The sequence below is a fragment of the Heloderma suspectum genome, chromosome 4 (genome assembly GCF_057233095.1).
Source record: "Heloderma suspectum isolate Gila_16-S chromosome 4, 16-S_ref, whole genome shotgun sequence".
Lineage (NCBI taxonomy): Eukaryota > Metazoa > Chordata > Lepidosauria > Squamata > Helodermatidae > Heloderma > Heloderma suspectum.
The window spans coordinates 135647864-135675663 of record NC_139461.1 but is presented as its reverse complement, the minus strand read 5'-3'; the positions used below and the strand labels follow the sequence as shown (position 1 = coordinate 135675663).

The following is a 27800-nucleotide window of genomic DNA, read 5'->3' as shown; positions in this document are numbered from 1 at the left end:
CGATGCCTGCTGCTGTAATATGTTGAACTCGCATGACTGCCTACTCTTGCTCATCATGGGCTTGTCCCTTGATAATAGCCCTGCCCACTTGTTTGGTGACTGGCTGGGGGCAGTTGGGCTCAACGCCCATTTCTTGAAGCATTTCTTGGCAGTCCCTGGCATGCCCATATTTGGCAACCAGGCATGTTGGGTCTCCCCAATACCCCGCCTGTTGCCTGAATAAACAACCGAGGAAGAAGCAAGAAGAGAGCGTGCACAGAGGCCCTGCTCCTTTGCACAGGTGTAACGACACTGCTGGACGTCATTCACAAATCAGAAGAGAAGAGTGTGCATCAGGTGCACCTGCTGCTGGCTGTAGTAATAATAAAAAAACACTGCAGAGGTGTTGTTGTTTATTCGGTCAGTCGCTTCCGACTCTTCGTGACTTCATGGACCAGCCCACGCCAGAGCTTCCTGCCGGCCGTCGCCACCCCCAGCTCCCCCAGGGTTGAGCCCGTCACCTCCAGAATATCATCCATCCATCTTGCCCTTGGCCGACCCCTCTTCAGCAGCAGGTGCGCCTGATACACTGCAGAGGTAAGGACCTCCAAAACGTTTTGAATTGTTATGTGTCTGGGGTTGGATTGGGGAGTTTCCAGGTGGGAGACACAAGCGGGCCTCCACCCTCCCATGCCCTAATGGACCCACCACCTCTGCTTGTAACTGCACTCTTTTTATGGCATTAATTCCATAGGGATGGATCCAGACTTGCTTAACCATGACTGAATTATCCCACTGTTTTAATTTTGTGTGGATCTGACCCATATAATTTTCAAACTAATGCCATGTGAAAAACATAAGCACTTAAATCTGGGATTCTATCAAATGGTTGCACAAAAATTGTGTGCCCCAAGAGGCCAGGTGGCTAGTTGTGCCCTCACCATGACATGCATGCATGCGCATATATATAAAAATATAAATATATATATATCTATATCTATATCTCATATATATATATATATATATGTATGTATGTGTGTGTGTGTGTGTACATACACACACACACACACACACCTACTTTGCCTCTAGTTTCTGTTCTAGTTCAAAAATCAATTAAGCTGCTTTGGCTACATACCTGGTTGTGTTTAATATCTTCAGCAGGGGCACCATAAGAATTTCTGTACAAAGTAGAGATTCCAGTGTTCTGAGCTAAAGGGGAGAGAAAAAGGAATCATGTTACCAACCAGAATGTCAGCTCTATGTGCAGCAATGAGGGTAGCAGGAGAGAAGCCAATTCAGTGTTAAACCAGCAAGTATCATAATGCCTTTATTAGCAATCTGATGTGCAGTCACTTTTGGAACGCTGTGTACAGTTCTGGTGGTCCCATCTCAATAAAGGTAATTAAAATGATGAAGGGGTTGGAACACCTTCCTATGAAGAAAGGCTAAATACCTTGGGACCTTGGGAGACACTGAAGTTGTTTGACAGAAGATACAGGACATTCTTGTTCTCATAGCACATAATCAACTTATGGAATTCATGATGACAGATTGCCACATTATCACCATTGGAAAGACGTCAGGAACATTATGGCAATATTCAAGTCACAACTTTTACATTTAAACAGACCACCTGTGATCACAGAGAACTTGGTTTGTAAAAGAGCACATGGATCACTCATAAATGCCAACGGTGTGACTCTTCCCTGTGTGGGCCCAGCACCCTGATTGGGAAGGATCATACCTTGAGAATCCTGGGCAAGTGTGACTGAGCTGGGTGTACTCCATTCCTTGAATATATCAGTAAGTCAAAAACTCTAGCTGCTTATGCTGCCACATGGCCCACCACTGATGTCTACCTACATTGTATTCTTTCCAGTGCCAGGTGAAGACCTTTTTATTTTTCCAGGCATTTTAGCATTTTAGCTTTCTAGACTTTTAGCTTTGCTGTTTTAAATCTGTATTTTAAATTCCTGCACTCCTGCTAGGTTTTATTGTGGCTGTATTGTTATATTGTGGTTTTAATGTTCTATATATTTTCAATTGTTTTATTGTGTGCCATTTGGTTTTAATGTTTGTGAACCGCCCTGAGAGCTTCGGTTACTGGGCGGAATAGAAAATAAATAAACAAACAAACAAACAACCAAATAAATATCTCAGAGCCTGCGGGATTTCTTGGGAACTGTAACCGTGATAAATACCCATTAAATGTTGGCTGCAGCTGTCCAAATAGCTGTGCAAATGAGAACACACAGCGTGTTCAAATTACTGCTGGTGTCAAGATGATCCTGTTGTCACAGTTAGATTATTACATTTTGGGAGAACAAATGTATGGCAAATGGGCTGTTTGGATCACTCAGGATGGTCCACCCCCATAAACTCTACAAACCTTTGATCCAAGAGCTTTCATGGGCACACTAATTTGTTTACTGAAAGCATTTTTACCCTGCTCTTGAGCTAAAAGGATTCACCCACCTTGCCTATCATCTCTGGTGGGTCTAGAGCCAGAGAAAGCATAGATGATTAGGGTGCTGGCATTATACTGAACTGAAGAAGATGGAGATCTTTTAAAATGGCTATATTACAGCAGTGGCAGTAGTCAATGCATAAGAAGTATCAAATACTTGTGGCCTAACTGGATGAATATATTTTTGCACATATTACTCTTGCAGTCTTAGAATATCTGGTTCCATGCAATTACTTTCTCAAGCTAGCATTTCTACTGTGGGGAGTTCAATGTTCCCAGCATTTAAGCTGTATTTGTTAGATGGAAAACTGAATTGCTCCCCTCCCATTAAAATGTCAATAACTGCATGGAATGTTGCCGAGTGAGTAGTACTTCTCAGTGCAGTTTCTGTGATGTAACTGATGACAAATTAAAACTCTTTCCCCATGGCATTTTGTGAACTTTGCAGAAATTTTATTTTCTTGGGTTTTAATGAAGATTTTTTTAAGGTCATCTCTACTGCCCTGCTATGTCATATATGGTAGTACTCATGTAGTAATACTTTTTAAAGAAGCAAATGCCAGAAAAGCAACTCTCCCCACACTGAAACAATGATTTGCCATTTTGTGGTCCATTTCCTTAATTTTTATAATTTAGTTAGGATTTTGTCCACTTTCTCAACTTTGTGGTGCACATTTTGGAAAGAAGATCATATACAAAATAATGAATATCAAAACTAGCCCTCATTTCATTTTGTGAGGACAAGGTTTAGCTCTTCTAGCACTGTACAAGGGCCATTATACATGTCCCACTAAGAAAAAAAAAAGCATGACTGTTGTCGGGAAAAGCTCTGTAATGCTTCTCATTTATTTTGACCAGTCTGAAATCACATCACATATCAGTGTGCAAGGTATATCTGAGAGCATGCAGGCCAAAAGTGCCTATCTCAGTTGGTACAGATCAGGCTGGAAGGCCTGGATATTAGATGGTTTCAATTTAGTCACTGATTAGCTCTTCCTCAAAAATAACCATAAAATTAATACACTGTGCTGTTGTAGCTCATCTACAATAATTCTTTTCCAGGCAAACTTGTAGAACAGGTGTCTGTTCCTGCAGTTCCATTGATTCCTAAATCCTTGACAGTCGCAGGGATTAACCTGTGTATGGCACAGAAGTATTGACTTTGATGATTGATCTTCATTTATAATTCAAGAGGAATTATTGTATCTTATTGGTTCTGTTATATTTTTCCAGGGCCTTTGAAACTGTTGACTGTAAATTGTTCATGATGAGGCTGTGGAACTCAACAGGCGTTTGAAGTGGTCCTGTTCATTCCTTGTGGGGAAGTCACAGAGTGTAATCATAACTGTGTGTCACCTTCCCTGGACCATCATTTGGAGGTCATGCAGGGTTCAGTCTTGTTTTCCCTCTTGCCCAATATGTATGCGAGGCCACTTTATGAGTGTGCTTGGAAGTCTGGAGTGAGAAGTCATCGATATACTGATGATCTTGGTAAAAACTTTATCTGACACAGACATTGCGGTTTTGATACTTCCGTTGTGTTTTTTGTAGTGAGGAACTTGGTAGTAGGATTGCTATGTAAAGCTGAATCTAAAGAAGGTTGAACAAATATGTCTGGTGAACTGGAGTGGCTGTACATCTAAACATGTCACTGATATTAGTGGCACCTAGTCTGGTTTCAGGGGGATCTGGAATGAAAAATCAAGGGTTCTCAGTCTGCCTTCTTAACCCAGATCCCTCATGTTTCAGACCTGGGAGTAGTGGGTTCACCCCCTAGGAGCCCTTGCTGCTGTCACCTTCTGCCTCCCTGTCCCCACCACAACTTGTCCAAAGGCAGGAATGGCTCAATATTCAAACTTACCCTTGTGTCGATAAGAGCGCAGTTGTGTCTGATATCTTTATGACTACATACATGCTGATATCTCTGGCCCTACAACATGTGTATCCATACATCTTATAAGCAATTCGGCCCAGGTGAAAATTATCAGTCGAAGGGGTTTTTAAAAAAGGCTCATGAAGCTGAGGCTTTATATTATACTTTATTGAACGATTTTTAAGTTTGGTTGATCCCGTTTCCTTTTCACGCTTGTTGTGGCTCTTTATCAAGGTGATGGATACATTTCACACACAAACAGAATAATTGTTCTTTCATTTATTTTCCCCTTCTCTTCAGATGTGGCTTTATTTGATGCAGTAATAACTTTCCCTGAGCAAAGTTGAGGTAACCTGAAAAAGCAAATAAGACTTGTGATCTCTGTTCTCAATCAGACAATACAAACTACTGTAGATTACATTATTTTTGGTTTGGTTGTCTAAGCTCATCATTCATAGAGAGCTGAATAGCAACAAGGCAACATTGAGGCTAATGCTTCTGTAGCAACATTTGTACCCAGCTAAAACACAGTAAGTGTGGAGGAGGCAGAGAGAGAACCTCAGGCCAAATAAAGAACAAGTGGGGTGAGAAGAGAGTGAGAGAGAAACATTTACTTAAAAAAACCCAACTGTTTAAAAAATAGGAAAAGATGGTGTTTTAGCCGCCTTTGCCAGAAATTGCTTAATAAACGTGCTTGTACTGCAACTATTACAAAACAGCGATATATCTGTGGGGCCTTCTGTGCTGCCAAATTAGATTCTGACAAGCAAGGATGTCCCTATGGCTGTATATACAGCAGCTAAGCATATACTGTCCTCCACAGCCCAAGGATGAATTTCGGAGAAAGTGACTGAGTGACAAAAAAGCACAAATGGCAGCAGAGCCCAATGTAAGATCTGCTTCACACATTTAAGTTTAAGGTGCATACTTAAGTTGTTTTACATGTGGCCCCAAAATGTAAAGTGTGAACATGACAAAAACTTGCGTTATTACAGATACACTTGTCAAGGAGCTGGAGTTGGCTGTGTAATGTGTGAAATGATCTTTTCTTACTGTCAGACACTGAAAAACAACACCAAAATACAATACCGTGTCAAAATGTAGAACTTGTCTTTTTTCCTGGTTCTTCACAAATTTTTCTAGTTCTTGATGAATCAGACTTCATGAGGAAGAAAGGGTTCATGTACTCCACAGTTGCTTTATGATCTAGTTTGTTGGTGTTTTATATTTTGTTTCATCTTTTGGCTCCACGAGCTGAAACCTGATGAAAATCTGAAGGGTTTGGTAATCTGTAGCAAATTGTGTTAGATCCTAAATGTAGCATCATTGCTTTTGAACAAGAAGCTTAGAATGACAGCTCTTGAGAGTGATTCTTGGTACCATACAGAATCTCTGCAAGAAAAAGCTATCAAGCATAATGTTATAAACACCTATTATTACTTTTGTTAATATTTGTAAATACCCTGTCCCACCTGTTTCCTCCATGGCTCATCCTTCTTCTCCCTCCCCATACTTATGCTTTGCTAATTGTTCACCAGAAACTCCTCCCACAGCTGCCCTCTTTAGAAAACCTCCCATTATACTCCTTCCATGTACCTGCTTCCATGTGTGTCCATACCCAGGTGGCAGAGAAATTCTCATCCCTTTCTTAAACAAAGTATTGCCATTCCCACAGTTACTCCCTCACCTAGCCTTTTTGTTTTATTCTGTTTTTGATCCCCACATCCCATTTTTATTGGCTCCTTAGCAAACACATTTGGGAAGAAAGGGTGGCGGGAAGAGGGCATACATTAACAGTGTTTTGGGGTTTTTTACTAAATTGAAAAGTGAATAGCTTCAAGTTAAAACTGGATCTGTGCACAACCAGGAAATCTAATGAACCTGTGCAATGTATTTCTGTCTCTCTATTGTTTTCTCCTTAGGTTACATGTACGTACAACATGTTACAAAGAGAAAATAGTGCCTGTAGTGGGGAATGGATGGTGAGCAACCACAGTGCTTGGTGAACAGCAGACCACCATTTGATTAAGTAGCCACCACTGGAAATAGTTTGGTGACTAATAGTCAGGGACTTCAGCATGGTAATAGTGCAAGTCTGACAGATGGGTAGAATCTTAGGGGGAAGAATGGCACCAAGCAAGGCCAATGCAGATTGTTGACTGCTGACTTTAGACACTCACAAATGCATGGGTTTAAATCCTCCTGACTGTTAGAGCAATACGACAACGGAACCAACTACCTAGGGAGGTGGTGGGCTCTCCCACACTGGAGGCATTCAAGATGAAGCTGGACAGCCATCTGTCAGGGATGCTTTGACTTTAGAATCCTGCATTAAGCAGAGGGTTGGACTCAATGGTCTTATAGGCCCCTTCCAACCCTACTATTCTATGATTCTATGATTCTCCCAAATTACAGGGCCAGTTAGGATGCCCAAAGCCCCCAAACCTCTTAAGAAGCCCCCCTTCAGGGATTCATAAGTGGGACCTGCAACACAACATTGCAGTGTGGAGTGCTCCTGTTCAGGATTTCAGCTAGCCAGACTTGCCCTTTTCCAGTTGTGAAGGTTTAAGGCCTACAGAGGCAGGGAAAAGAAAAAGGTCAAGCCTAGAGGCCTGGAGTTTTTTGTTGGGAGGGGGTATCCCTGAGTGGGGGAGTAGTTTCATTTCCCCGGTTAAGTTTCATTTTCATTTCCCCAGTTAAGTTTCATTTATTCAAGTTTGAAACAGTACTTTTGGTTTTGAGGGAGGAGGGTATATAAAGAGAGTGAGAGAGCAGTAAGAGCAGAGTCAGAAAGACCAGAGCAAGAAGCAGCAGCCTGGAGAAGTCTAAATGTAGCTAGGGTAAAGGAACTTGCGTTTTGCAACTTTTTTCTCTTAAAACCTTTTGTATCACTCAGCTCTATTCTATACATACCTTTAGCTGTGATTTGCTTGCTTTAATTTACCAGTAAACTGTTGTAGTTAAACCCTGTGCCTAGAGTGTCAGTCACTCCATGTCTACAGCCTAAACCCCATGTTATTGGAAAGGGGAAGGTAAAAGAAGGAAGGTGGGACTTTTAAGGAGGCAAGAGATCCTTAAGGAATTGCTCAGGGAGTCCAGGTCATAAGGGGAACCCACACACCAGATACTCCATCCTATTTCCCCCTCCCCTGGTTCTCCATCCCCCCGCCCTGATCAGTCAGTCAGCATTCCATCTTCACTGAACACTTTTGGGTCCCTCTCTTCAGGGTTTTTTAAAAATATGTTTTTGTACTTTGCCAACCTTTGAGTTCCCTGAGCCTACTGGTACCTTCCTCTTGTACATGGAATATGCCATTTTGGCAAAAGGATGCACACACAGAGAATGAGCCGACAACAGGATAGGTGCCCTCTCTCATTTCTTCTCATCTAAGCCCAAATCTTTGATGGATACAAGCACATAACCAGAATGAGAGGCCAAGCCTACAATCTCTCCCCCTTTAAACACTAAAAGCAAATTTGGGGGAGGGAGAGAGACAGCTCTCCCAAATCCACTCCTCCACTGCCCTGCCCCTCTAGCAACAGTGGCAGAGTGGAGAATGTGGGATGTTCCTCCAGGGAGACAATTCCTCCAGGGAAGGACCACCCTGATGCATGGATGTCTCCCTTTTCTCCTGCCCAGCACAGTGTAGCTTGGCCCCTATAGAGTAGTGTCACTTTTCAGAAAGCTATACAAACGTTCTAGCCTGAAATATTCAGCAGCAAACATTGCTGAATAATTAAGCTGGTTCTGAAAGGCTTTGTAGGAACATTTAATTAGGTGTGTCAAAAGAGAGGACAGAGAAATTATACTCCATAAGGATAAGGCAGAGTTGTGATAACAGAAAAGGATAGAAACAAAGTATGAGTGGTCACAGTACTGAATAATGCACAGTTATTCTAATTCCTGACAAGCCATAGAAACAGCTAGAAATCATTGCATATGCTCATTCAAGACTGTACTGTAAAACCAAAATGGGCAGTGCAAGTCATGTTTACATCCTTCTGTTTGGAAAAAAAAATGATGTTATTAAACCAGATAAAACCTCTTTTTCCAGTGGAGGAAGGATACCAAGATTAGAATTCAAACTTCAGTCCCATATGAAGCTTCATCGCTGAATTAACATTATGCTGCAGGAATGGAAATAATAATTTCCTATCTATCCCAGCAATACTTTATAGCTTGCAGCTCCAATATAGACCTGTTTAAATCTATGACACATACAAAATAAACAGACTGAATTTATGGCCACTTATAAAATTGAAACTATAAGGACTTTCTGTGGCAATGTCAGATGGAGCTCAAATGGCATCATAATGATAAGCAATACAAACACACACCTATATTTGAGAGGAAAGCTTTAAGATCTCTTACAAATATTTAAAACCTATATACATGCTAAGCAAATTCCAGCACGTAAAGTTTGTTCAAATTGTTTTTTATGCATGATATGCAATAGCTGACTCACCAGTCATTGTGTCTTTCCTGGAAGTGTGCTCTCCTTTATTTCCATGGTAAGTAGCATTTGTTCCAGTTGACTCGTAGTCTGTTTTTCTTTCTTTTAAACTGATCATTTCCCGAGGTGAGGCTGGGGCACTTGCTAGCAAGCAAAAACAAATGCAGATGTTTAACCTCTCTTTCACATTAGTACAGGGGTGGGCAGACTTCAGGCTTGCAGGATCTTTTTTTTTTTTTTTTTACTAGAACTCTAAGACCCACCAACCAGAGCGAGGTGCAAAAGTCATACAATTAGAACAAAAGAATTCTGAGCCCAGGAATTTGTTCTGAGTAACAGAACCGAGCTCACAGTCATTCCACACAAACATCCAGCCCAGATCACCACCACCACCCGGCTTTCTTCATTTCAGCAGTATAATCTTTTGGGGGTGCCATGGGGGGTGGGGAGAGTCATTTTGTCAGTGCCATTGACACTGGGTGTCAGGAATCCTTGCTGATCTAATTCTATCACCCAAAGATCCATCAGTAGATCCCAGTCTACTTCTGCCCACCCCTGCATTAGTATGCACAAAACTGGCCTCAGGTGGAAATATGCTGGCCACAGGAATTCTAAGGAATGCTGTTACTTCGACTAGTTGGCAAGAACGTCATATACATAAGCAAGAAATATAATCAATTTTCATAGAGACTGAAACTGCTCAGCCAATCTGCAGAAACCAGATGTCATTCAAAAACCTGTTGTGTCTGAGCAAAAATAAAGCACTTTAACTCATGTTGCTCGTGGACCTTGGAATTAAAATGTTAAGATCTCCTAAGTCATCTTAGCATTCAGCTGCCCTGCTAACCCTCCTTAATTATCAGAGCAATGCGAGCTAAAGCATCTTGAGGAGCAGTGTCACCTCTGTTCCTGCAAAATCCTACTTGACGTTGCAGAACGTCAAGGGCATCAAGAACGGCAGACAGACTACTGTGACTTTTGCCCTGGTCAGGCGCTTAGGATGAAGCTGGAAGAGAGAAGAGGCCACAGGGCAATGAGGCGAGCGCTGATCTTCCAGGGAAGGTTCCAAAGGTGCTCTCATAGATGAGCTCTGTACGATTTGTTAGTGTGACATGCTATGCATGTAACTTATCTCTGACCTGTTGTATAAAATGTGGTTGGATGATGCACAGCCCATGACTTGTGACCATGTTGGTACTCCATTAATATAATTTCCTCAAAGGCCCAAATTTGTAAAAGCAGATAATGAAATGCAACGAACCCAGGATCGACTGGCTGCACCCATTTCCTCATGTACACACAGTTTTGTCTTTTAGTTAAGATTCCCAGTAGCATGTACATTTTTTTGCTAAAAAAAGGTGAAATTAGTTTGATTAATTATTAAAACTAGCATCTGCTCCACTTGACAGTAGTTAATTCTTAGACAAACACAACATCACAAATATTGGAGGAAGTGAGACCTGGATTCTTAAGGTTTCTGTCTTGAAGCTGTGAGTTCCTTACTCTGTTTCTTCACCTGTGTATCTCACTGCCCTTCAGTGACTCCCAACTATTTTGGGAGCCATTCTGTTCCACAGAAACTAGCCCTTAATGACCAGAACAAACCAACCTGTTCACTAATGGCTAAATTTAGCCATCAGCTAGCAATAAGGGCTTCATGGGTATGAAGTACATGTGCTTGGATGGATCAGCAAGTTAGGGGTCTGTGTGTGTGTGTGCAAGCGTCTGCATGATGAATGAATGTGCTTCCTCAAACATCTCCTCAAGAGGCAGATTGCCTGTGGTTCTTTGTTTTCCAGAACTTACACAAATAATAACAACAATAACAACAACAAAATGTATATGAAATTCACATGGAAACTCATTGTTTCCTTTCAAGTGAAACTATTAGCAACATTATTACGGGATCTTCACTAAAATTTGGTAATCTGGGGCCAGATAAAGTTGGCATCCAGGCTGTGGACTGCCAATTTGACCTTTTGGACTTAAGAGATTATTGATTCATGCTACTGCCCTTCTGTGGTAAAAATCTGCTGAATTTCTAAAGTCTGGTCAACTTAATATGCCTTGCTCCATCTCTTCTAAATCTATATAACTTCCTTCTCACTCTCACTCACTCTGTTTGATTGTAACAGTAGGGATGTTGGAGAAATCCGCAACAGACTCAATCGAGTTCAGATTTCTATGAATCCAAGCCATGGATTCTGCAGCAGGTGGCTTTATCCGAGTCATGAAGGCCATTTTCTTCCTTTTAAGTGTCAAGCTATTTTTCATTTCCTTACATAAATTCAATTTTGCTTTATCACTGCATGCCTTTGGCCAGGTTTCAGTCATTGCCTATTCATGTCACACAGGTTTGCACCTCAGACACTACTGTGGTTCTTTTCATAAGAGGACTTGCATAAGGTGTTATCTGGAGGCCTGATGGACATCCATAGTAGCAGCAGTCTACCAGAGGGTTTTTAAAATACATTTTAAGGAAAAATTCAGTGTGTCCCAGTCTATCACATTCTCAAATTTCTCCACAACCTATGATGTAATACTGCAATGGTCCTTACCAATAAGATTTACAAAACAGACATTTACAGAGTAGTCCTATATACCAATTATGTGTGGACTGCAGATATGCGCTGCTACGCCAGTGGAATGGCTGGTGTATCGAATGCATACCAGCTTGGGGGGGGGGAGGGGGGAACCAGGCAGAAAATTCAAAAATAGTTGAAAAAACAACAAACATGCCCACAGCGTTCCTGGAAACTCCACCAGTGCCTATGAATCAAGGACTGTACCGCCACTAACACCCACATGCCACTCACAGTTCAGCCAATGAACTCACCACGCTGGGAACACACTCTCAACACGCCCCTTGCATCACAACACACAAAGTCACAGTGCCCCCATGCCATCAGCCCCAGGGGCAAATCCCTCGAAGTCGGGGGCTGAATCCCCTTATGCGCTGCACAAGCACTGTTTTAGAGCACAACAGACAAAGGAAGGGGAGCCCACACAACGCAGCACCCCCACAATTTCTTGAGCAGGAGTCCTGCACAAAGCACACACAGCCTTCCTGGGACAAGCATTCCAGACCCTCCCAGGAAGGGAGGCACCAAAGGGAGGGGCCAAGCCAGGCATCAAGGGCAGCCACAGACTCACGCTGAGAGCAGCAACAGCCTCCAGGGATTTATTCGCTCCATCGGGCACAAGGCTGGAAAGCAAGAGAGGAGTTCAAGCCCCACCAGGGGGAAAGGGGGCAAAGGCCCCTACTCACCTTTTGCATGTCTTGAAAACAAATGTAAGAGACAAAAAAGAACGCCCTCCTGGGACTCAAGCCCATGCTGCCAGCCCACAGAGCAGCTCTGTGATCACTCCGTGGAAGCAGCAGACTGGCACTGCACACATTTGTCTCTTCCCTTCACCCTCCCCGCCCCCCAAACCCAGTCATAGTTGGCAGGAGCACAGCAGCTGCAGGAGAAGCCCCGGTCAGTTTGCACAGCTCACGTTTTACATGCTGGAAGTCTCTGGTTTGAATCCAGGGCACAGCCTCACCCTACAAAAGGTGAAGGGCACACTCAGGCACACCTGAGCCAGTCGGGAGGAGCTCAGCTCTTGCTTGGGCCCTCCAGCCCCTTTTGCCCTTCCTTGGCAACCTGTGTGAGCTGTCAACATCTCCCCCCACGCCCTTTTGCTCGTTTGGGCAGCTCTGCCAGGTCGCACCCCCACGGGCCTGAATGCCCCTCTCCCTGCACATCCCTGACCCCCAGCTGTCTGCTTTGAACCATCCATCGCACTGGTGCACCCTGAGAGGACAGCCCCTTTAAAGTCTGGGGCACCGGAATCAGCAGAGAGAGGAGAGGCTGTTGGCCCAGGGCCCACCAAGCCCCTGCCCTGCCCCGCCTCGCCTGCCCCACTCGGCCACATCCAGAGACGGGCTGAAGCCAGATCATGCCAGGGTGGGAGAAAGGGATCCCTATCTTTCAGTCACTAGCAACAAAGAAACAACACATATGGCAATGTCAAAGTCTTTATTGATCAGCATCCAGGATGGAGTGGATCCTGAAAAGGAAAGACACGTGTGGGGTTGCCAACCTGTCACCTGACAAGGCAGGGCTCCTGTGCCCTGGACAGCGGCTTGCCAGACAGCAGAGTAGCAGGTGCAGAGTCTCATGGCACCAGTTCCATGGTGGGGATATCCTCACCTGTTGCATAACAGTCTGTCATGGAGCATGCAAGGGTACAGGGGTCATAACCCTCAACCTCATGGAGGAGCAACCAGGAGCATCCTGGTCACTATTGCTGGTCATGAAGTGAGTCTCTCTCCTGGCCTGCATGGAACAGGGTGTGGGATGGATCTTGTACTTGTGAGGGAGCAGCCTGTGGAGAGTAAAGGAAGACAAAGAACAATGAGCAATAGGCAGCAGCCGGAGCACGCAGGCCCTGAACCTGGAGGCACAGTCAGTGTTAGCTGGGGAGGGAGACAAGAGGGAGTGGGGCTGCCAGTGATCCTGCCTCAGCTTCCCCCCACCCATGAGAGGTGGGGAAGACTGCAATGACTGTGAAGATATGTACCCCTTTCCTCCTTGGGGGTTCCTCTGGGCATGGCGACAACTTGTTCTGCTGCATCCATTCAGACTGCGATCCTGCAAAGCAAAAGCCCATGTGAACGGCCAGCAGTTGAAATTTATTTATTAATTAAATTTATTAATCGCCCATCTGACCGGTCACCCAGCCACTCTGGGCGATGTACAAAGTACATAATAGAACAGTTTAAAACAATATAATTCTACAGCAAAAACACCATATTTCTAAAAATACCCTAACCCACCCCAAATGCCTGCCTGCACAACCACGTTTTTAATGCGCAGTGGAAGCTCATTAAAGAGGGGGCATGGCGGAGTTCCCTAGGGAGGGAGTTCCACATAGTGGGGGCCACCACAGAGAAGGCCCTCTCCCTCCACTGAAATGGCTGCAATGGAGTGCCTGTTTTTTGCCAACAGATCACTTTCCTGGATGTGGGGATGAGTGCTTCCTCTGTGTGTGAGAGGCTGTTTCTTGCTCTTGGGGGTGGGCAGGTGGGACAGTGTTACAGCAATACAGTTTAGGCAAGGCACAGTATTTATATATGGCAGTGTGCAGGGGGAGACATGGATTAACAGTCACAGCAGTCACCCTTTGTAGCATTGGTTTCCCCCTACCCTTGCTTACCTATGTGGGGTGCTCTGTCCTGGCACCCCCTAGTTGCTGGAGCGGAATAGAGTTTTGTATTTGGGTCTGGAGTCCAAGGTGAGGTACCTGTTAGAATTCTTGGCAGAGAAATGTTAACAATGTGCTCAAGTCCCCAGGAGACAGACAGTTTCATCAAAATGCTCCCTTTGAGTGCAAAGTGCCCTTTCTCCTTGTTACCCATCACCAAAGCTCCCCCATGTAAGCTCTAGGTCTGCACGATGTGGGGCCAGAGATAGCCCCACGCCACGCACAACATCAGTTGTGGTCACCCTGCGTGGTATATACGTAGTGGTGGTGGGATGCTGTGAGTGGGCACTGGGTTACATCATATCCTATGCTCTGATGTGGGCGAGGTGGTTGTCAATAGCTGTATTTCCTCCTCCTCTTCCCATTTGAAGTCAACGGATGGAAATTCTTTGTGCCACCTCTGGGCTGGTGTAAACTTGCACCATTCATGGGGGCATGGCTGTAGATTGAAGGGGTACAGGATACTCTTCTCCCCTGTGTGTTGTCCACGGCTCCACACTGTATCACCCATTCCACCAGTGTATATTTGCAAGTGGAATGACTCCACTGGTGTATCTGCCGAATCCTATGGGGTTTCAGCCAGTGGATCTTCAGCGTAGAATTGTGTCATTATTTAACAAAATAAACGCAGCTAAAATATAGAACATGGTAGCAGTGGTATTAGCCACATTGAAAGTTTGTTTATTGGAGTACTCATGCCCACACCTTTCCACCTCAAAAATAGAGGTGCTCAAGGCAGCTTACAATAGTAAATCAACTAAAACAACAGTAATATTCAACAAGAAATGCAAGAAATGCATACAAAATATAAATGCAGCATTTGAAAATTAAACAGTAGAAAGGGTCAAGAAAATAAAGCGCTCATGCAGCACATAAATAAAAAGCTGGCTGGGAAAGTGCATGTGCAGTTGATGGAACACTTTTAAAGGAGTGGTGGTAAGACACAACTGAACCTCCAAGGGCACGGAATTACACATTCTGTGTGCCGCAGCAAAAATGCCTTCCTTCTGCGTCCCCACTAACCAAGCTCCTCGGAAGATAAAGGGTCACGCAGCAAGGCCTTGCTACTTGATCTTGGGGAGCGGGAACATTCATATGGGGGTAGGTGGTCCTCTTGGTATCACAGTGCTAGGCCATTTAAGGGTTTTAAAAGATAGTGACTGGCAACTAGTTAACTATCTCAAGGGATATAAAGAGAAGAAATTGTCAAAAAACCGGAAGGCTGTTGCAGCCTGAAGTAGCAAACCAGCTGCAATACCTTATTCCCACATTAGGCTACCCAAGTGATCATGCAACTTTCCTGTTTCTCTAATTTAGCACACTTGGGTTTATTTGTTTTTCTTCCTGGTGAAGACAGCCATTATGATTTTCTCAAACTACAGTCTCTTCCAATGTCAAAAGAAGGGAAAGAAAGAAAAGCACCTCTTGAGATGGCCTGTCCCTTTAGGCCCTTTGCAACAGAGTGTAGTTTGAAAGTTAAGGCATGGGAATTAATTAGTCAGGAGTCAGGTAGCTGTCATTTCTGACAAGATCTCTAGCTTCAAGTATCTGACATCTTTACCACAGTCAGCATATCTTCACTGACCTCTCTCTAGGCTTGGGGCAAGAGGAGCTCGCCATACATCCTGGATTCATGACTTTCTCAAATCAAATGGGGAGGTACAATTTGGTGGGTCTCAGATTTCTTCTCCTCCCTCAGCCATGCTGAGAGAATTTAAAACGTGGCATTCTTTGGCAAGGGGAAGGGCTCTGAGATGCAAATACTATCGGTATATTTTTATTTCTATGTGAGAACCAAAGTAACCAGTTTTTCTTTATTTTCAAAAATACAAACTCTTCAAAGAGAAAAGAACACAAATAGAAATTCCCCTTTAAATATTAATTTATGTTTAAAAAAACTTTACTAGAGCTATGGCACAATGAGGATTAAAAAAAAAATTGGCATGGGTTATGGCAAAATTGCTCTCCCTTTCAACAGTTATGAGTAATAGGTTTCCTTAAAAATAGTCATCTCTCTCTCTATGTCTGCCAGGAGACCTGAGAGAAATTCTTAAAAGACAAATAAAACTGCCTGGAATTGGGAACTGCTGTCACAGATGTGCATCCCAATGAGAAACATTTTTTATGTGGGATCAAATTTGACCAAAATATGGCAGATAATCTGCCAGTAAAGTAAGGACTCTCAAGGTTAAGTCTTTATTAAAGGATGCTGGCAGAATTTTTCCTCCACTGATTCTACTAACAAGGAAGAGCTGCTGTATTATTATGGTGGCCTTGGTAATGTCTCTAGTGATAAAGGCCTTTGTGACTGTGAATAAATTCATGGCAAAGTTGTCAGCACTGCAGTCTATTTAATTGTAGCTGGAAGTGAGTTATTATTGAGCAAAAGACCTCCTGCTGTAACAATGAAAATGAGTATCTATGGGGTGTGCAGGCTGTCTCAGAACCAAACAACACTTACAAATAGCAGTAACCTGTTCAGCGTTGCCAGCATGTTGCTTTTTTGTAAATTAGAGCTGGAAAGCACTTTACCTCTGTGTATTGTATAAACACGATTTGTTTCAACTTCTACCTTTTTTAAAAACAAGGTTGGATGGTTCAACACACAAGAGAGATGGATGGAGTAGGGTCGGCTATAAAACGTGCCAGTGCTTGCACACAGGAAGCCTATGGCAAAACTAGGTACAACAGCTGAGGGGACATTGCCATGCATGTTAATATATCAAGAATGTATTTATAAGCATAGCTCCACTTGAAAGGAAAGAGGCACCGAGGAAGAGTCTTATTAAGCTACACTGTGTTCTGAGAGAGGGGAGATATGGGGAAGAGAACAAGACAGAAGAGGCCTCACTGAGTTGCTCCTCTATGGAGCAACTGCGGTGTCTTCAGGCTACATTCCCCTCCTCTATACTGCTAAAGGGGGAGGCAAAAGCCTGCATTTCCTGTGTTCTGTCCACCAGGTGAGCCCCACAAGAACCAAATACCACACAAAGCTATGCACTTATCCACCTTGAGACTCCTGCGAATTGTCCATTGATCCAATTCATAGTGGAAAGATCTGAGAGTAGACTTCCAGCCTGCCTGACCAGGATAGACCATTCAAAAAGGCTTCATAATTCCCCAGTCATTGTTTAAGCAATTCTAGATGAGTATGTTTTCAGTGGAACAAATACATGGAGAAAATTCTGAAGATACATTGTACATAGTATGGTATGCTCTGATATGCTGAATATAGCAAGATAGGACTGTTATGAACACCATTAAATGGTAGTTGATGGGAATGGGATGGATGCAAGACCATTTAAATGAAGCAACCTTATAGTTTATTGCTACTCATGGGTCTCTAATCCAGAAATTCAAGCACAGTTCAAGTGAGTTCCTGAAACCCTCTTACAACATTACCAGGACAATGAACAAATTCCAAGATCTAAATACCTGAAGAAGGTCACTCTGTGCTCTGAACGGGAGAAACTCTATGCTCCTGGATGGATGAAGGAGTGCACAGGATAGAAGAGGCCTTCATGAATTGAGTATCAAAGTACTCAGGGTAGTTTTCTGACCAATCCTTACTGTTAATGCTTTCCACAGATAATTATGTACTGAGGTTCTCCCCAGTACATGGTTCTTCCTGTAGAGGCTGCAATGAAGTTCACTAGCAGCCACAACTATGCAAGCAACAAACTGCTCTGTTTAAAATTTAGAAGTGTGATTTTATCATAGCAAAATTTCAGGGTGTTAACTGCTTTAGAGAGACGCACCTCTCACTTCATAGTAAAGGGCACAGATAAACAAACTTCAACTGGCTTATAGTGTAAAGTAATATCCTAAATAAAAAACAAATGTACTTTAATTTACCTTTAAATAATACAGAAGATAACACTAAGGCAGCAATCCTATGCTCACTAACTTGGGAGTAAGACCCACTGAACTCAGTTGGACTTAGTTTAGAGTAACTTGTATAGGATTGGGTTGTAAAGTACCTAGGAAAGGTCATGTGATGGGTGCAGCGTGATTGGCCCCCATATCTGTCTACTACTTATTGACCATCCGGCTCGTAAGCGTGCAATATACATATACATTTGATATACCTAATTACTTCGCTGGTATACAGCCTTTTACAAATGTGTCTGGCCCCTTCTGACCGCTTTATTCTAAGGCACTTGCTGACTGCCTGTCCTACAGGCAACGAGCACCAATGGGTGGCCAGTGGTGCAGGGCCGTCTTTCTGGAGCAGCTCCAAAAAGAAGATGATGGCTGGTGTTTCCTCTTTTCTGCCTTTGTTGTCCTTGTCTTCCTCCTTCTTCCTTTTTATACGTACTTCTCCAGCCACACCCAATACCTGGTTTCCTTGCTTTGCTTGCAGTTAGATCCTCCTTTCAAGGAGAACTTTATTCACAAGCAGGCCTTCACTCACAGAGGAGATCTTGCTCCAGGTCATGGGAATAATTTCAAGACCCTGAAGTGGGCATGTCCAATTCCTCTCCCCTGGAGACGGCCCAGAGTGAAGGGTCCTCTCCAGAAAGCCAGCATGCCTACTGGCTTCAGCAATGCTAGACTGGTCATAGGGCAAGCCGCAGCACCCACCATTCATACTCAGATAAAAAGGAACATTGTAATGATTATTGGTAATGTAGATAGCACTTTTTCAATGCAAATTGCTTCACACATCATCAGTATAAGATAGGTTATTAACATTTTTCAAATATGGAATCAAATACATGGCTAAATAGAGATGTGAATGTAGGTTACCAAGGTTTAAGGCCAATGATCTATCAGCTATATTAAAAAAAGCAACACTCTTAATACCAATCCCAAAAATAACAGCTGTCTATTTTGTGGTTTATCCTAAATGTTTTGCTGTCAGTATAGAATGAATCTATAAAACAGTAAACAGATAAACACTGAAAATATCTTTCCTATACCTCATTATGGTTAATAATGCTTCTGACAGCACTTCAGTTGCTCATATGACACGGATGGATTACTTCTTTGCTTATTCAACTATATAAGCTTGGTCTTACCTGAGCGATTGTTGGGAGACATGCGCACTGGAGAGATGGAAGGCGTGCGTGATGAAGAGTACGGCCTTTGCCGATCCCTCTCTATTGTTGAAGATGAGGCTACAAAGTGATACTGTGACCATCCATCCTGCATGGGGACAGCATACAAAGAAGAAAAATGGGTGGACAAGATAAAGTTGTACAACATGTAAGAATATGGGCAGGTTTCTTACTTGTAACTAGTTCTTTGACTGGTCATCTGTGCATTCACACATATGGGCTCTGCACCTGCATGGAGCCTCTATACAGGAAACTTCCATAGCTGAGGAATCTGTTTTTGGCGGGAACCCTCCCCCACCATCCCACCGTGCTTGTCTTAGTGGGTTCCTGCCGATCTCCTCAGTTCCTTGAGACTGCATACACAGTCTCAGATCTGAGGGAAACCTTCGGTATCAATACCAAAAAGATAGTGACACTGAAGAGGGTATGGTGGGTGGGTTGTATGAATGCACAGATGACCACTTGAAGAACTACAGTTACAGGTAAGCAACCTGCCTTTCTTCTTCATGGTCTCTGTGCATCACACATATGGGCAATTAACAAACCAATTTACTGGGGGTAGGTGTGTCATCATAATACTGCCAACAGCACAGCTCTTCCAAATGTGCAATCCGACCTTGCGCGCACATCCAAATTGTAATGCTTCACAAAATAGATGGTGTAGTCCACGTAGCAGCCTTACATAGATCTTGCAAAGGCACCCCTCTACCAAATGCTGTAAATGTTGACATGGCTCTTACCAAATTCGCTCAGGTTCGAGGCAAAATGTCTTGACCAGCAAACTGGTAAGCCAGTTTTATAATCTGAATTATCCAAGGAACTAGCCTTTGAGACGACACAAGTAAGCCTTTATTAGGTCTGCCATAGCAGACAAATAGTCTCTGTGACTTACAAAAAGATTCCATTCTGGCCTTGTTGAAGACCAGAGCTCTGCGAACATCGAGGTTATGCAAACGTCTTTCCAAGTCTGAGGAAGGGGACAAGAAAAAAGCTGGAAGGATCACAGGCTGGTTAATATGAAAATCCAACACCACTTTGGGTAGGAAGGAGATGTCTGGTCGAAGAACAACCTTGTCCTTATGAAACACAGTGAAAGGCATGTCGAGACGGAAAGCGCGTAACTCACATGCCCTCCTAGCTGAGTGATTGCTACCAAGAAAGCCACTCTCCAAGAGAGTAAACTTATGTCAGTAGTAGCCATTGGCTCAAACGGCTTCGACATCAAAGTCCGTAGCACCAAAGAAAGATCCCATTCCAGTACAATCTTTCTAACGGGGGAAACCAAATTTCTTAATCCATGCAAGAACTGTTTGGTGAGTGGATGTGTAAACACCGAAGATCCTTGTATCTGTCCTCTCATCATGGATACTACAGCTGCACAGACTCTAATGGATGAGTATTTAAGACCCTTCTGAAACAAATGGTGAAAGAATGACAAAACATTTGGAACTGAACAAGAAAAAGGGGAGAAACTGTTAGATTCTGCAAACTTCCCGAACGTTGCCCATTTATTATTGTAATAGCAACAAGTAGCAGGTCTTCTAGCAGCGTCCAATACTCGCTGAACAGGAGAAGGGACCGACCTTCTCAGTCCTGTGGATGAATCTTTTACACCGTCAGCTTCAATGTATGTACATCTGGGTGCTGGATCCTCCCTCGGTCCCAAAAGGTCAGGCTCCTCATGAGTGGGAGACACACAAAATTGTCCTTAGCCATTCCTGACAGAATTGTGAACCACGGTTGTCTTGGCCACCACAAAGTGATCAATATGCAATTGGTCCTCTCCTCCTTGATCTTTGCTATCATTCTCGGTAGCAGAGGAAACAGGGGAAAGAGATAGAAGGCGCTGCTCCAGCGAAGGAGAAAAGCATCTCACAAAGACTGGTGGCCCACTCCTGCTTTCGAACAGAAGGTTTTGCACACTGCATTCGAGGGATTTGCAAATAAGTCCAATGACGGGTGCCTCCACTGTTGAAAGAGTCTGTGTAGGATGACTGGAGACAGTTCCCATTCATGAGATATTTGGAACGCACAACTGAGTGTGTCCACCCAAAAGCTGTCTGTCCCTGAGATGTGGATTGCTGTGATGCGTATGCCCCTGAGAACAATCCAATCCTAAATTTTGAGGGTGAGCTGCGCCAGCTTGGATGAATGAGTGCCACCTTGCTTGTTCAGGTGCCAAAGAGTGGAAGTGTTGTCTGATAGGATTTGAACATGTATGCCCTTGAGGTAAGTTGCAAAAGCCTGTAGAGCCTTCCACACCACAAAGAGCTTCAAAAAAATTATGTGAGCCTGCCACTCCACTGGTGACCATTGCCCTTGGATTTGCAGAGGCCCACAATGAGCTCCCCACCCAGTTTGGGAGGCATCGGTGGTGAGGATGTGGGAAGGCAAGGGTTGTAGAAAAAGGATGCCTTGATTGAGATTGCTGGAATCCATCCACCAGCGGAGAGACTGGGCAATGTGGTCTGGGATCGTAAAGCAGGTTTGACGAGCATCGGTCTTGTTGTGGAAAACCCAGATAAACCAATTTTGCAGGGGCCACATTCTCAATCATGCCCATTCCACAACAGACACTGTCACCGCCATATGCCCCAACAGGCATTGGATGTTGTAAGCTGAAGCATATCTGCCTCGGTACAGAGTGCTTGCCATTTGTACCAATTGGACTACACAGTCTTGAGGGAGATAAGCACGGCCTGTCGTAGCACCCAAGAACGCCCCTATGAATTTTACAGTTTGAGAAGGGAGAAGGCTCAATTTTTCCTCATTGATGCAAAGCCCCAAGGCATCAAGAAGATTCCGAACCAATGATAGTACGATCCATGGCTTCTTTGGAAGTGTCAGGCAGGAGGCAGTCATCTAAATGTAGGTAAGCTTCGATGCCTTTGAGTTGGAGATACATGCAAATTACTCCTATGCATTTCATGAATACTCTCGGTGAAACATATCCAGGCCTACAGCAAAGCAAAGGAGCCTCCAGAATGACTCTTCGACTGCTATGTGGAAATAAGCATCCTTGAGATCCAACACTGCCAACCAGACACCTTTCCGAAGGAGGGGGCGAATTGTTGAAAGCATAGTCATCCTGAATTTCTTGGGTATGATAAACTTGTTCTACACAATTTCTGTAGAACCAAAATGGGACGCAGTCCGCCATCCCTTTTTGGAACAGTGAAGTAATGGGGAAAAAAACCTCTTGTTCTTCTGCTTGAGGGAAACATGTTGGGTGGCTCCTTTCTGAAGGAGGGATTCCATTCCTAGATGTAATGCTACTGATAGTGGAGTCACTCGTATGGTTCCCCCTGAGGGAAGGTTGCTGAATTCGATCTTGTATCTGCGACGAACAATAGCGAACACCCATTGATCCAAAGTTACTGCACACCAAGTAGGGAGGAAGAAAGACGATCGTGAAATTGCAGGATGGGGAGATGAAGACCGACTGGGATGGGGGCAGAGTGAAAGGTGCCACTTAGAGGAGTTGTCAGGCTTGGAACGGTTGTTGCGAAAGTAACAACAGAATAGTGCTTCCTTTGCTGATGCTGTTGCGGATGGTATCGAGAGGTACGGTCCACTGCTTGCTTCCGATAATATGAAGGTTGTTGTCCAAAGCAATGATGAGGTCTGTATGATTGTTGTTGTTGAGGCTGTCCGAGTCCCATCTTTTCTGCCATTGTTCTAGCCTTCTGTACAGAATCCATTTGGTCATCTGTCTTAGAATGAAACAGACCTTCTCCACTTAAAGGTAAGTCTTCAATCTTAGAATGCGCTTCAGGGCTTAATCCTGTGGACTGGAGCCATGCATGACGCCTCAGTGCAACTGTGCCCACCATTGATTTCGTGCTGCAATCCAGCTGATGATGCGCAGTATTGATTTGTTGGCATGAAAGTCGAACTGCTTTGGATTGGAACACTCTGGCCAATTCTCTCTGATTGTCTGGCAGGTAAGTGCATAGGGAATCCATCTTCTCCCACAGAAATAATTGATAACAGGACATCAGATGAATAAAATTTTCAACCCATGAGAAAATTTTCAACCCAAAGAAGGATATAGGTCGAGCCTATATCCTTCTTTGTCCACCAGAGATGCATGAGATCACTGAGACTGGCCCTGAGCTGATTCGACTATTATCAAATTGGGATGTGGGTGTGAGAAAAGGAACATGGTGTTGTACTTTATACATCAACTCCAATCTCTTAGACATGCGAGCCATCAAAGATCGTGCAGACCAAGTTTACTTCATTGTTTGAAGGAGAGTTGACAAAAACGGGATTGATACCAGTACTGAGGACTCAGAATACACCGCATCAAAGACTGGATCCTGGACTTTCTCCATCGGCTGTTGTACCTCCACTCCCAAAGACTGTACCATTCATAAGACTTGTTCTGAAAAATGGCCCAAATCCTCTGAAGAAGAAGCTCTATCCCAGGTACCCACCACATCATCTGGAGATGAAATAGATGGAGGGATGGAGGAGTAATAAGAATCAGGTTGATAATCCTCAACTGAGTCATTAGATAACTTGGTCTGCTTTAGCCTTTACTTGCTCACACTACTCCTGGACAGGTGGGGCTGGCAAGGTGCGACTTGGAGGAGCGCACTCCCTGTTGTCTTTAGCTAGCTGCAATGAGGTTGAATGCAGAGGTACTGGAGGTGGCTGCTAAACACATCAGTATCTAAAGGACATGAAATCGAAGCTGATGGGCGCGATCTGTATTGAGGCTGCTCCCAAATATCTCACAAGATTGCAGTGCAGATCATAATCTCTTCTGAGTGACTGGGCATCACAGTGATACGTCCTTGGAGGAGGCATAAATGAGCCCAAGTATCAGTCCCATTCTTGCTGAGAGGAGTCATGCCTGCTACGATATTCTTCTCATAACAGCGAAGAGGTGAATGGAACCGAGAGGCATGATCTCCCTGAACTGTTGAAGGTGGTGTTCTTCTGTACCAAGAAGCGTATACTCCTCCATTGCAGTATTGTGATCCTGGGGATTGAGAGTGTCAGATCCGAGGGCTGAGGCTGGGTCAATGCCAAACGGGGGAAAGATCTCTGATCTCCCTTTCTGAAACCACAGATGGAGGATCCATCGTTATTGTGGCAGTCGGTACCGAAGGCAATTTCAGAACTGGTGAGTTTAGAAGAGGTGCGGGAGGAGGGGTCACCCGCTCCGGTGATCTTGGAGGAGTCTTTTTAACCTCTTTCCCCCTCTTTTTCTTAGGCATCGCCTCTGCCACCAGCTTAGCCATTTTGGAGATTTTCTTAATCACCGAAACTACCAGTGAATGGACAGGAGTAGGTGGGTCTGCTCTCTGCACCTCTGAAGAGAACTGGGAGGGAGAGGCTAATTCAGATCTCGGTGTTTTCTTAGGTCCTGAGGCTTCTGAATAAGCTTTGGACTTGTCCACTGCTTGAACAGCTTTTTGCTCCAATGGTGGCAAGTCTCGGCAGCATAAGCCTCCTCAAGACAAAGAAGGCATAAAGAGTGACCATCAGACGGTAGCAATTTACTGCTACAGCAGACACACTTTCTGAAGGGGTCTTCAGTGCCATATTTCAAGAGATGAAGGAAACCAAGTATTCTAATCTAATCTAATTTTTTTTAGACAAATAAAAATGAGAAAAAAAAGAGAAAGAGAAAAGGTGAAGAATGGAGATAAACCTCAGCACTAAAGTCCTTACAAGACAGACGATGTTCCCAGAGAGGGAACCATAACGGCGGTTGAAAAGGAACTGAGGAGATTGGTGGGAACCTGCTAGGACATGCACAGTGGGACGCTGGGGGAGGGTTCCTGCCAAAACCCATGTTCCTTAGCTATGGAAGTTTTTCAAGTAGAGCCTCTGTGCAGGCGCGGAGTCCATATGTGTGAATGCACAGAGACCATGAAGAAGAAACTTTGGTGACCCAAGTTCATTGTTATGAATGAACCATGTAATACACAGACTAGTCTTGCTCTTCATCAGTAGGCTGATCTCTCACATTTTCTTTTTCACTGACGTTTTTCCCAATTTTTAAAATCACTGCAGGCCAACTGGCAATGCTACAGCTCCTGACCCCAATGTAGTATATGTGTGTGTACACACGTGTGTGTGTGTGTGTGTGTGTGTGTGTGTAGAGTGACTAACCAAACAGAAAGATTGAAATCTTAATGCGAATATGTTAAGGAGGCTTGCCTCAACCTATGTGTTGGATCCACTGATTTCAATGGGAGAGTTAACACTTACTTAAATCTCTCCCAATGAACCCAATGACGCTAACAACTGCATAATTTTGGTAGGATTCTGCCCTTAATTGCCTTTCTTCCATGTGGATTTTCTTTTTTGGAATAGAAATTGCTTTCTTGCAAAATATTCACAAATACGTAACATTAGTAAACTGAAATAGACACCTTTATTGTATAGAATAACTGAAACATCTGTATGTTTTCCCTTCACTCTGTATGTCAAGTGAGGTGATGTATGGTGACTACATTAGCCATACACGCAAAATAACATTTTCTTTATAATGCAATCTAATCTCCTGAAGGCTTTGGACATCCATACAATCTAATCTGTGTATTCCCAGGCAGTTGAGGGTCAGATAAGGAATTTCAGGGGGAAAAAACTGATAGCCAATAAAGAGCAGCAAGAATAACTAGTAAAGGCCAATTAATCCTTACTTGTTTAAATCCACACATTCCCCCTCAGCAACTAGATGACCTAGAAGCTGTGCCCTTCAACAAAAGGTAATGTTAAAACATATTCATATTATTTTTAGCTACACAATTACTGATGTATTAGCCTAGATATGAATCATTACAGAACATTCCATGGGCAGCAGAACTAGAAGCAAGACTCCAAAGTCTTTGAAGCACCTCTGTTTTTCTCTTTTATCCATACTGAAGATTCTACATGGCTTTTCAAAAGCAAACTTAATTTTAATCCATCAAATATACACCACACTTAATATTAATCTAGGGCACTCTATTTAGGGAGCAATCCTATGGCCGCTAGACCGTGACTAGACCATAGGATATGTTTTTTCCGGGAACCAACCTCAGAGCCTGCATTCCGAGGTCGGTTCCCACCCAGAGAACCAACCTCACCCCACTTCTGCGCTGCCTCGGAGGCAGCGCAGAACAGCCCTGTCCTCCATTCTTGCAAGAGGAGTGAGGAGCGGCCGAAAAGGGGCATGGCTGGGGGCATTCCAGGGACGGGGGGTGGAAATGCCTGTATGGCACATCCTATGTGTCATACAGCAGCCTCCTTCCCTGTTCCGTCCTCCCGTGGCTAGACAGCCACAATGTCTAGCCAAAAATGCAGAACAGGAGGAGCGTGGAGGGAATGATCCCCTCCATGCTTCTCCTGTCCTGCTTTGGAGAGGCGGCTGCCCCTGAGTTTGGAGACAGCCGCCCATCTGGGTAGGATTGTGCCCTTAAGGTCTTTATGGCTACTGTATAAGGGCAACTACATTTAAAAAAAATTAGGATGACAAAACGAGGAGTCCCAGTTTCAATAATATTAAAATTCAACACTAATAGTCTGTCACAATCTTATATTTATTGTGAACTGCTGAGGGATGTTATTATATTCAGTGGTATACAAGTATCACAAACAAACAAACAAACTTCAGTACTCAGAAGAAGTAGGGGGGCATTAATGAAATATACAAGTCCCAACTCCCTCCAAATTTAGCCAAATCATGCCCCAAGTCTTCCAAAAACAGCACCTAAGGTGGCGGGTGGTGGGGCATGATGCAAAAGATAAGGGGGATGGGTCCCACTATAATTTGAGCACTGCTTCATTTATCATCTTAACTGACCACAGAGGCCAAATAAAGAGTCTACTGGTAGGAGTGTTCCCTTCTTTAGGCACCCTAGACTGACATCTGTCTTTGAATCAGATCCCTTACTAAGGCAAACAGGCTTCAAGGCAGGAATCTGGAGTGTTCACTCACCTTGTTTTTCCATTTCTACTCTACCCCTAAGAGTGTTTTAGCTAAATTATGAGACATGGTGGGTAAAACAGAGCTTGCTGGTGGGGATCACTGATTTGGGATTCTTGTTCTCCCAGTGACTTTTAGCACCACCGCATATGCATCGACAGTTATCTGGCCCCCAGCATGATCACAGTATCGAAGACTATGATCCAACCACTTTTAATGAATATGTTCCACTGGCAATAGGGGAAGACAAGAGGACATCTGAAGGAAACCATTTAATTCCACAGGCCCCTTTTTCACCTGTCTGGTTTTATTTCTTTGGCATATTTAGGAGGTATTAGAATAAGCACTGAGGTTCACCCCATTCAGGTTTTTTATTACACTCTTTTCCAACAGCACAAGAGGCGACTCTACACATGGACATCACCAGATGGTCAATATCGAAATCAGATTGATTATGTCCTTTGCAGCCAAAGATGGAGAAGCTCTATACAGTCAGTAAAAACAAGACCTGGAGCTGACTGTGGCTCAGATGATGAGCTGCTTCTTGCAAAATTTCGGCTTAAATTGAAGAACGTAGGGAAAACCACTAAACCATTCAGGTATGACCTAAATCATATCCCTGATGAATATACAGTGGAGGTGATGAATAGATTTGTGCAAAGACGGGCATGATAAAGGACAAAGAAGGCAGGGATCTAACAGAAGCAGATGAGATTAAGAAGAGGTGGAAAGAATACACAGAAGAACTATACAGGAAAGATCTGAATGTCCCTGATAGCCATGATAGTGC

General features: G+C 43.8%; 1 protein-coding gene across 1 annotated transcript in view; it reads right to left on the bottom strand.

Moving 5' to 3' along the window:
• The window catches only part of CTNND2 (catenin delta 2), an 861592-nt gene that overhangs the window by 7638 nt on the left and 826154 nt on the right, over positions 1-27800 (bottom strand). Inside the window, exons 21-23 of the mRNA XM_084850586.1 lie at positions 19045-19171; positions 8786-8917; positions 1115-1188 (exon numbers count right to left, since the gene is read on the bottom strand). Of these exons, the coding sequence (XP_084706712.1) occupies positions 1115-1188; positions 8786-8917; positions 19045-19171 (333 nt within the window). The remainder of the gene's footprint in view (positions 1-1114; positions 1189-8785; positions 8918-19044; positions 19172-27800) is intronic.